This window comes from Mchenga conophoros, linkage group LG11 (genome assembly GCF_057382185.1).
Source record: "Mchenga conophoros isolate Kocher_MC1m ecotype Shallow Benthic linkage group LG11, M_conophoros_male_GT1.1, whole genome shotgun sequence".
Lineage (NCBI taxonomy): Eukaryota > Metazoa > Chordata > Actinopteri > Cichliformes > Cichlidae > Mchenga > Mchenga conophoros.
In genome coordinates, this window is record NC_140536.1 from 26946383 (window position 1) to 26957827 (window position 11445).

General features: G+C 44.3%; 1 protein-coding gene across 1 annotated transcript; it reads right to left on the bottom strand.

Moving 5' to 3' along the window:
• Nucleotides 1-343: 343 nt before the first annotated feature.
• On the bottom strand, nt 344-10864 carry efna1b (ephrin-A1b). Its single transcript, XM_085292045.1, has 4 exons — nt 10603-10864; nt 2025-2320; nt 1745-1933; nt 344-1602 (listed from the first exon to the last, which is right to left on the bottom strand). The coding sequence occupies exons 1-4, from the start codon at nt 10698-10700 to the stop codon at nt 1481-1483; spliced, it is 705 nt and encodes a 234-aa protein (XP_085148171.1). The 5' UTR covers nt 10701-10864; the 3' UTR covers nt 344-1480.
• Between the last annotated feature and the right edge of the window lie 581 nt (nt 10865-11445).

Sequence of the window (11445 nt, forward strand, 5' to 3'; positions counted from 1 at the left end):
GAGTGAAAGAGTATGAGCAAGGAGGTGAGAGTGACACTTTCACACCCAGCTGTCAGTTCGCTTGTGGGCCTCCCTCTCTCTGGGTTCTTGGGTGTTTTTTTTGTCCCCCTCTTAGTCCATGTTTGGTTTTGAGTCTGAAATCTAAGCCCGGGTATGTTGTATCAGAGGAGATGAAAGCAGGAGAGGGCAGAGACGAGAGGCTGGGAAAGACATGGGGGTGGAAATGTGGAGACGGACAGAGGATAGATGGCTCTGCCAAAATATTGTGTCATCCATCCAAATCTCGATGATCTCAGTGGGTTATCAAGATCCAAAATAAGTTATGATAAAAAACAGACAGATCTTTTTCTTCTTTTTGGATTACATCACATTTTTATTTCACTAAAGATTTTTCACATCTTAAAACAGTTTCATATAGTTTTCTGTATGTACAAATGTACATATAAACATTTACAAAATGACACAAGCAAAAAAAAAAAAAAGACAAAAAAAATGTATTCTGGGAGATACCTTCAGTTTGAGGTTTCAGGAAGTGCGAGTGGGGCAACATCTGCAAACATCAGCCAGTGTACCATGATACAGTCGAAACAATAGAAATGAGTGAATAAGTGCTGAAGATGCTGAGTTTGTCTTTGTTTTGTTCAGTGGCTCTCAACATTGGCTCACAACATCACATGAAACCGTGTAATTGACAGATGAGGACTTAACAAAAACATAAATATCACTGCATCTTTTTTTTTTTAGTATATGCATATCTTTAGGTTCTTGGAATACATTTTTAATCGTGGTTACATGAAAAGATTTCATCAGCATGAGCACCAATAGACATCACTAAAAGCCAGAAATCGGGGCGAGAACCACTGCTGCACCGTTAGAGCATCTGTTTTCTCAGGTTGCGTTACCACTGATAACATGTCAGATAACTTTAGAAATGTGGAGCATTATAACGAGGAGTTGAGTGCAACACAACATGGCAAATATCCTACATTATCCTACATATTGTGGCAGCTGCCGACAACAATACACAATATCAATAGTTTCTCTACATGTAGAGGAAGAAAAAGAGAGTTCACTAATGAAACGCACAGCTGTACCAGTGCTATGAAAATGTGTTGACACGTGACAGTGAGGATAATGTAATCTTGCTGCCGTCGATTTATAACAAAGCATTTGGATCGTTCTGTTTGCGACTTCGTTCATAATGAAAAAACAAAAATGTTCAGCTTAAATGGTCATAAGTGAGAATTTCAATCCTCAAAATAAAGTAAAAAAAAAAAAGTCTCTGAGGTCCTCTTTTTTATTTTGGAGCGATCCACGCTCCACATTCACACACACAAAAACCACATCAAGCGCACGCTGAACAACACACACTGTCCATGCTCGTATAAAAAAAGTCTGTATAAAAAGAATCTCTGATCGTTCACGTCCCGGTGACCAGCATCGGGTTAGTAATGTCTCTGTTGTGGAGCTTTCACTGCCTTTAGTGTAGCATCAGGGCTAATAAGACTGGGATCAGGGCAAAAAGAAGTGAACGAGAGATCAGCTGTGCTGCAGAGTTGCCGACACTCCTCTGGACATTTGGCTCCATCGCAGCAGGGTCATCTGAGAGAAGAGATGGGAAGGACCGTTAGGACAGGATTTCATCACTCAGGGATGGTAAACACACCCAGCTGAGCTGGTCTTAGTCACAGCACCGCTGTGATTATTTTCTATGTCTGGAATCTATTTTTTAAAGAATGCTCACCTGCTGGGAGACGGTTAGAGGGGTTGTGAACTCCTCCTGTAGCAAGGAAATTCACTTTTTCTCCTTCCAAGATTTTTTCTGTTTCACGTGCTTTGGATTTGTCATAGTGATTCTTTCCAGAGCCTTTATGTCCAACTACATCCACTCTCAGCCGCAGACAGTCTTTCCCATGGTGATGCATTGGCTTTGCTGACAAAGTGAGACGGAGGGAAAAGTTTAACACAAGGAACTTTCCTCTAACCACAGAAGACTGAGCAGAAATATCATTAAAGATACTTACAGATATAATAATAGCTCTCTCCCTGACGGAACTCCTTTCCCAGGGTGAAGGGGGTGAAGCGTTGAAACTTCTCCGAGAATTTTTCGGGAGCATGAGGAGCGAAGGGCCGCGAGCACTCCCAGCGGAGCTGATCGAAGGAGTGAGGCTTGCACACCTCGTAGTCCTCTCTCTCCACCATGTACAGCACATAACGCTCAGCTGCATGCGACGGCACCTCGTCGTGGGTGTAGTGAGGGCAGATGATGTCCAGATAGTCATTGATGCGCACTTCCACCGTATACTCATTCCACTGAAAGCTACAGGGGAGACAGAAAGAGACACGAGGTTACTGACAAATGTCCTCACCCAGTTTTCCAAAATGAGTAACAGAGGCGGATCTCATCTGTTGTTTTCGACACACACCCAGCAGAGCAGATAATACGCTGGATGTGTTCTGGATATTGATGAGGACTAGTTAAACACAGACACGTGCGGCAACTGAAAAGAGTCTTAGAGACATGAATAACACAAATAAACAGACAGGTAAAGCTGGGTGATGCCGTGTGAGGATGTGTTTTTCTGTGTGCTTGTGCAAACCTGTCTGAGCAACAGAATTAGAAAGAGGCTGATCAGGCTGGACTTGTTCAATTTGTTTTGGGGCGAGAAAACACACCCAGAATCGTACACAGCCCATCCCACCATCCCACACACTTGCACACCTTCTCTTTCTCTCTCTTCCCTTTGGGTGAGATGCACTTGCTTGAAACTAAATTACACATGACAGCTCAGCTCCAACAATCTTTTGGGGAGTTTTTTCTTCCCACTTTCTCTTTCGGTCCACTTTCCTCTCGGTACAGCTCACTGAGTCTTTCTGTCAAGTGTTTTTAAGCTCTTCTCTGGTTTCTGTCTCATTAATTTCTTCACCTGAATGTTTGTCCATCTGTGGCGGAGCTCCTGCCGTGACTTTTCTGGCTAATTTGCCGCCTCTATCTCTATCTTCTTTTTCTCTGATTTCCTCAAAGACACAGAGAGACTAGGTGGGGAGCCAGACTATCTCACTCTTTTTCTTTCCCTTTTCATCTTTACCCTTCATTTAGTTTTGTGGCTTCTTTTAAGCCTCCCCGGCTCCTTTTTGTGCTCACTTCCTATGCTTGTTTCGCCCCGGGAGTCCTAATGAAGTATGGAGAGGCGGTAGAAAAATAAGTATCACTGCACATTAAGTGGTGACGATGTTCAGCGAGGATATAGGGAGAAAAAAAAAAAAAAAAAAGGTTCACTGTAGTAAAACTCTTACTATTTGTTAAAAAATAAGCTACTAATCCATTAGGACCAGATTTATCGGCGCAAAGGGGAAAGAGATTTTAATGAACTCCAACCTTTCAGTTTCATCATGCGTGCGAAGTGCAGCTGGCCTGTGCACAAATCTCGCCATCAACCAGGAGGTGAAGAAAGACTGATATTTGCACATTACTTCCATGACATCCTCAGGGATAAAAGCTCTAATCCGCAAATTCAATCTGTGCTTATGAGCAACTGCTTGTGGACGCTTGCGTCTCACATGTTGCGCGGAGTGAGAGTGACAAGAAAACAACCCCTGTTTATGTGCGTGTCCTGTCATCAAAGCGAGACGCGGTGCCTCTGAGACCCTCCCCCTTCTTCCCCTCCCGTTGTTGTGGCTCCCGTCAGGACACCCCTGACCAAGTCACAGACACCCTGGCTCCAAAATGAGGGCCTCTAACCCCTTCTTCCTGCCTCTGTGTGTGCGTAACTGTTTGTGTGCCTTGTGTGCGTGTGTGTATGGGTTAGTGCTGACCTACCTGTCAAAACACGCTTTGTTAGCTGAGCACAGCTCTATACTTGTTTTCCAGGGCTAATAAGCTGATCACTACCCTGAGCTTTCTCTCTGAAAAGGCCCTTTGTAAGTGTGTACACTTCTGTGCAGGTGTGTACGCCTTTGTTTGTGTGTTTATCTGCGACTGTGTGTGTGTCTTGGGTCTACAAGGGCAAGTGCTTTACTGAAATGAAAAGACACATCTGTAGCAGCCTAATTAGCCAAATAAGCCGTGCCTCTCATGTTGCTCCTCTCTACTGTTTTCTTCAGTCAAACCAGTAATAACAGGGTTGGGTAAAACAAGACATTTGGAGGTCTCTAGTGGTTCCCTCTGAAGTAACGAGTAGTTTTAAATTGTATAGGATACACCTTTTTCCCCACAGTGTGTCCTTGTTAGCGGTCTGGCCGACCTCCATGTGAAAACGGGCTTGTCAAAAGCCAACAAAACAGATAGATTGTGTTGCTAATTTCATTCACGGCTCATGCTTTTAAGAAAACTCTCCTTTTATTCTTCTCTTCACCTCCTCACTTCCCCTCCTCCTCGCCACCATTGGTCTGGCTAATTAAAAGCTGTTAGGGGTCTGGGGCCAATGTGTTCTCCTGAAAAGGAGGGGAGGAGGAATGAATGGGATGTAATTATACCCTTTCCCTCCCCAAAGACAGAATGCCTGAAGGCTACACGGCCCCTTCAACCCCTTCTACCTTAACCCCTATGGAGCTTTCACTACCCTGGCTGCTGTTTACGTGTCTAATGTGTGTCCCAGTGGCTGATTTTGGTGGTTTAATAAAACCTTCTCACACTTCTGTATTATTTTAATTTCAATTAATGCTTTTTTTTTTTTCTTTAAATCTCCACCTATTCGTGCCCACTGAATTCGCTCCGTCTTCAACTCCACCACCCTCTTTACGTCTTCATTCATCAAAGCTCTGCACTCTAGCATCTCCCCGCGTCTACACTAGCCTCTGACTGGCAGTTCTCGGGAGAGTGAGAGTCGCGTTAATGTGATAACTATGTCCTCTATGAGACGGAGAGCCAGGTGTGTGAGCTGTCGCAAACCTACTTTCCACATTGCATCTTCTTCTTCCCGCCTATTGCTTTGTGTGTCTGTGTTTTCAAGGGAGAGGGATTCTCTGAAGACCCCTTATCCAGGGCGTCTCATGCCCCGGGCTTATGAGCACATCTGTTTATCAAGGTCTGTTGGAGCCTCTTGTGCGTGTGTGTGTTTGTGTGTGTGTGCGTTTTCCTGCATGAGACTGAGGTATGGGTAAACAGCAAAGGTTGAAGGTGGCTCTAGTCTTCCTTTTCTGCAGGTCATTCCTCAATACAAAGTTACTCTGATTGCGGTGCATGTGTCGTGAAGGTACAAAACAGAATAGTTATTACTGCTCCTTACTGCAGGTGACTTTTGCAACACTTCTAGTCACTAAAGCTTTGAAGTTTTGCAATTGTCTTTGCTCTGCTGTTGGCTCCCCCCCCCCCCCCCCCCCCCCTTCCTGTCTCCCTTCTACAGCCCTTCCCACCATTTGTCCCCCTGAGCTCGCTCTGGGCTCGCTCAAACTACTGACACAAGGAGTCTGTCTTTCACTGTCCGTCTGGGGAAAGTCGCAAACTGGCAGCCAGGTCAAAAGGTTACAGTTCAGGGTCGCCACTTCTCACCCGCACTAGCATCCGAGTCAGCACCGAAGATATATGTTTCACACACACAAAAACAGAGTCACGAAGAGAGTCTGCACGTCTGAAACATCAAACACACGCACCACTCCCCCCTCTTCTTCCATTTGCTCCTCAGGTAATCAGTAGTAAGTGTACACACACACACAGGAATGTCACAGCAGAGGGGGCGAGGGGGGGTGGGGGCTGCAGTTCGGATAGTTTACAGTGTTCTCACAAGGCGCGCTCATCAAATTTCCAGCCCCACTCTTACACACTTTTACTTTGAGGTGTACACTTAATACCCGATTAATTTGCTGTGGTATGACAGATTCACACCTCCTTTCACACGGGCGTGAGGAGCTGTCAGTGGTTCTAATGGGTTTAGCTGCTCACTAGTGGGCAGCTCCATTAGAGCCAATCTAATATAAAATGAAAAGTCTTCCTATATTACTGCAGCTTCCTGTGTAATCTACTCCCTTCTTTCTATATCTCATTGTATTACAATAAAAACAAAAACCACGGGGGATTTCTTTCCCCATTATGTGCAAATACAACCTGATGTCGATAAAATGATTACATTTTAAGCAGTTTCAAGAAATGTGTGTTCATATATGAAGCAATCCTTTTGCAGGATGAGAGCCTTTAAAACTGTCAACAATGGCCTTTCTCACTTATTCACTTCTAAACTTCTTCCCTCCCTTCATCCATCACTGTCCGGCCTCTCCTCCCTCCGTCTGCCTCTCTTTTATTCTTGCAAATTTAGCCCCCACCCCCACCCTCCATCTTCTATTTGTCCTGTCTCTTAATGCTGACATAATATACCAGAGCTCTTCATCCAGGCTAATTTCTCAACACAAATCCCTTTCACCCTTCTCTCACCCTGCGCCCAGGCCTCTTTCCCGCCTCCTTTTTCTCTTTTCACCGGTCCCCTCCTTTTTGGTAGCCTCCTATTCTGTCTGTGATGAATAGAAAGAGGCCAAATGGTATCATGCTTGGTTTAATATGCTGGAGGTCATGTAGAGTTAATCTGTTGGCCCGTTTAGCTGAGGGAGAGAGGGCACAAGTTCACTAACTTCTAAGAATTTACATCAAATATTTAACTTTTTTTAATTAAAAAAAAAAATGAAATAAGTTTTAACTGATGCAAAATAAACCATCTGCAAGAACATGAGCTGAAGTATATCTGCTGGTGAGTCAGCCTTAGGGGGGGCGCTAGTGAGCTTCAAGTGGGCAGCACTGGTCACGGTATGTCTGAAATTCTATGAATGAGCAGTGTACACATACGCGTGCTTGCCCATGCTTAGGACGATAACACCGGGCGAAAACAGGCCTCTCTAATGTTAGCAGAACGGGAGCTGATAGGTGCTTCGTTCTCCTCTGATGGAAAACTACTGGGGCAAAAACAGAGGAAGGTCTGTGAGGATGAGGGGGGACTGGTAGAGAAAGGGGAGGGGGGAAGGAAATCTGGACTACAGATAAGGAGCAGAGAGGAAGAGCAGAGAGTAAAACAGATGAGTCTGCAGACGTGATGCAAAAAAAAAGCCCGAAAACAAACCTAAGAAACAATATATACTGTTGTTGTAAACTATGGTAACTAAATCACCCCAGGTGCTTCGGTGCTATCATGTGTGAAGATATGCGAGAACATTTATAAGCACATTAGGTAAGAGGACAGTTATATCAGCAGGGAATAGGCACAAAGCCTCCTGATAACGATGGGGCAAGAATCATGTAAAGCTAAACTGAGATATTGCTGGAAACTGATTGTTCTGATGGATCCCATCTGGGAGATTATTGTGGGAATGATGCAATGTGACAAATAAAGGTTTTAAGTAATTTACATACATTCTAACAATTACCCACTAATCCACACACACACACACACACACACACACAAACAGAAAAACAGAGAAGCGTTACATCACAGGATCCCAGGGGCATATACATAGAATGAATATTCCAGGATGATGGTTTTGTGTCGGGTGTTCTGGGTCAGATGGTCAGATTACAAGCTGTCTGTACTCGATGTTAGTGTGTGCGTATGTGTGTGTTCCCATTCTGGTGAGATTACAGCCCAACAACCAGACACGACAGAGAGCGAAAGAGAGGGAGAAGGGTGATGAGAGGAGGGGGGCGAAGTGTGTAATAGTTGGGATTTAAAAGGAGGTGGGAGTACATTGACCCCGTTCACCTAAAACTGCAGGCAACGTGTACATGTACAGGCAGGCCTGGCTGCATCAATAACAGTGAAGGCAGGCTGAGCCAGACACAGGCTGAGATAAACAGAATATAACATTACACCAAACTCCTGATAAAGATATTTGCACAGATAGCAGAGGCATGGGACACAAACCCATGCCACTGGAGATAGATGAAGGCAGCCAAACAACTCAGATATGAAAGATTAAAAGGATGCAGCGGAGTAGTGTGTCGCTATCGTCCATATTTGGATTTAAAAATGAGGCGATCTCGAATGTGCTTGAATCAGTAAGTAGAGAGAAAAGGAGGGCTTGAGGCTAGCGGCCAGTCTGGGAGAAGACCCAACTGTTAAAAGAGAGGAGTAGGAGTGGAAAGATGGAGAAGAGGAACAGACAGGTACAAGGCAGAGAAACACACAGACACACACTCATGCACAGCTGACAGAGTTGAGTATAGTAACAGCGGGGTGGAATGCTGGCTGTGGCTAATATTAACAGCGAAGTCGTCCCCCTTATGCCCCCCAGTGTGTGGAAGTGCGAGTCACACATTTATCACGTCTCGGTGAGGCTGCTTACGGTAACCGGTCACTCCCTGTTTTGCTCTGACGCCGAGACACGTGAACTCCGAAGACCCAGAAACAATCCGTGAACTGTCAGTTCACAACAAAAACATAATTGCTTCCTGTTAAAAGCCAGGAAGTTAAATCTCTCCCTCTTTCTCTCTCTCACACACACACACACACACACACACACACACTAATAAAGCTGACACAGGTAGAGACAAGTAGCGTAAAAACAAGACCAGACCAGACTGTGAAAAACATGCCTCGCCACCTGTCGTGTAAGAAAACAATACACAAACAAAAACACTGGATCAAGTCCCTAAAAAGACTTGAAGTGAAGGATTAAGCAATAATCATTAAGTCACGCTTACACATGAGTACACATACAGATTGTATTAAGAGGCAAACACGCACACCTAAGGTGTTACCGGTTTCTTCATATCTCTATATGAGTGGGCAGGCTACTGCCATCTGGTCACTGTCCTCCACCTAAGACAGATCACTGCTGCTCACAATCCTACCAAGAATCAATTAGCATCAATTATCCACGGCCCACTTCCACCAAAGGTCGCTGATGGGTCTACTTAATCCTCTGAACAGGTGACTGATAGATCACTGGGGACAGTAGTAGGCAGGTGGGCTTTTAGTCGGGCAGGAAATCACAGGACTGCGAGACGATGGAAGAGCGAAGAGAAGAAGGAGGAGGAGTGAGAGTGAATTGGGGGATGGTGATGTAGAGCCGAGGGGATGATGGACTGAGGGGCTAATAGAAATCAGACTGTAAAATATGAGAAAAATAAAAATAAGTGGAATGGGGGTTTAGTTCCACTCCCTGTGAAAATGTGTTTTAGAGACAGACAATAAGCAAGCGAAAGTGTGCCAGAGTAGAAGCAGAATATATCCACAAGTGTCTCTGATCCATTAACTGTTCTATGAAGCTTATCTCTGCCCGTTTGTCTGTCTTTGTCAGAGTCTATGTTTAGCCATGTGGCACATTTGGGATTAGTGTTATATTGTGATTTTTCTTCTAGTTATGCAACTCCCTTTCTGGAGCAAAAATAGTGCAGAGTTGGATTAAAAACAGCAGACATAAGATCTGACTTTGTATTAGACCACCCTAATCTCTCTTGCTCTCTCTCTCTCTCTCTCTGCCTCCTTTCCCCCTCCAGCCTTTCTTATTTGAAGTAAGCCTCCGAGATCCAGTTTCTGTCCTTTATGTGGAACTGACTGGAAGACTCTGGTTACAAGTTTCCTTCTGTGAAGTTACCTTTACCTCCTGTCCCACCTGAACATGACTCCCTCCCTGGTTTGTAGTGACTCAGGTGGGTCAAACCTGGTCTGTTGACTCACACACGGACTAACTTATGACACTAACAGTCCTCGTGACGACAGGACTTTTCCATTAGACTTCTTATCCAATTATCGGGACAATTGTTTTCCATGCTGCAGGGCTCTTTTTAGCCCCGCGTCTATTAACAATGTTAAAGGGCAATTAGAAATGTAAGCTAATCTGACTAAAAAGCCATAATGGCTTTTGCCCTTGTTTCTTCTCTGTGGTGGATTTTAATCGACCTATCTCGGCAGCAGAACCTCGCAGAGCGTCCTTCTGTTTCAGCTCGGTTTTAAAATAATACCGTCTTTCAAACGTCGGGATCACCCGCTCCACGCTAAAAGCTCAATAAATCGCGCTGCGATATGTCAGGCCCGATCGATCCCGCTGAGTGGTCGGATACCATTACATTTCTGACCTCAAAACAAACTAATCAGCAATATGCGCCCCTCTCTGTGTGACTCACCATCTCTCCTCTCCAATGAAAAACCTCTTTAAATTGCCTGATGCCGTATCTTTGTAAATATATTAGGGAATTAACTCGTTTTTATTGCTTAATAGAGTCATCTTTCCATGACACGCACAGTGCACACAGGTGCAAACCCTGCAGACAGCACTGGCCAAGTTCATACTCGTCGGTCTATTTTTTACTATTAGAGTATGTCTGTGTCTATGCGTTGCGGTTAAATATAGTGACGAATCTGTCCAGGCACTTGCTCACAGTCTTCTGCTTTTACATCCATCTGCTGCTGGGTGCTGTAGCACTCTAAAGCCACGGCTATAAAGTCACAGAGATCTTTAATTGACATATGAAGAAAGCATGGCAAGTCCGCGGATGCGAGTATGTAGGATAAGACTTTACATGTGTCAAACTTAAGAAAGTAGGATGTTACCGTCATTCCCCTCTGGACAAACTGGGAAACACCAGACAGTATGATTGACCCAGTACACCACTCACTTGGCTTCCCATGCTGCACTGAACATCCCCTATAACACTACACCAAAGCACAGATCAGCACTTACTTTGCGTTCGAGCTGTTCCAGTAGACGCTGTGTCTTTCCGCGGAGGCAAACCAAGAACCGATGGTCAGCACCAAACACAGCAGACACACCACATCCATAGCTTCTCTTCTCCGAAAGGAACAATGAACACCTTTAAAGCGGTAACTGACGTTTAAAGGACTTCACTTATGGAAGATGTTAATGCGCGCACGGAAACCAACTGAGGATTTTACGCGCTGTGTGTAGTAAGTAGTGCAAAGTAACGCTTCTCACTACACGCTGTTGTAGGTCTTGACTGTATCACAGAAGCGCAACTCTATTTTGTATTGCAGAAGCTCCGCCCCGTCGTGGTGTCACCAGTGAAGTCCCCGCCCCACTGGAGACGCGCTCTCCAGCTGCTCACGAAAACAACAGCCCGGCCCTACTCGTAGTAAACTGATAACTTTATAGAAACGAAAGTAAATATAAAAATTGTTTTTGCTTTGTTTAAGAAAATATGGTAGAAAACGCTACAGTACGGTGTTTCAAGTGTTGGCAGATCATAATTACCTCTACCTTATCATATAAGCAATACTATCTTAGCACTCGTTTTAATTTGTTTTAAGTATTTTGTTTTCAAAAAAACCATGGATTTGGATTAACGCGCGATCATGCTTAAACTAGACGTTTGTCCGGTATATGAAACAGTAATCGGAGAAATAACTAGTAACCAGCTCTACAGAAACTTTAGTGGGAAAAGCAGACAAAATTTCCTTCCTTCACAAGTACTATAATTTTTTATTTCCTATAACTAAAAATTAATCCAAGACTTAAAGGAGATTCATACAGATTTCAGCAACTGTTGTTTTGTTTTTTTAAGTTGTT

Bases quoted from the DNA above. Each gene is read 5' to 3' on its own strand.
- efna1b (XM_085292045.1), bottom strand. From the start codon at position 10,700: ATGGATGTGGTGTGTCTGCTGTGTTTGGTGCTGACCATCGGTTCTTGG. The intron at 1,934-2,024 runs GTAAGTATCTTT...TCACTTTGTCAG, and splicing joins AGAGAGCTATTATTATATCT to CAAAGCCAATGCATCACCAT. The intron at 1,603-1,744 runs GTGAGCATTCTT...CTCTTCTCTCAG, and splicing joins CTCTAACCGTCTCCCAGCAG to ATGACCCTGCTGCGATGGAG.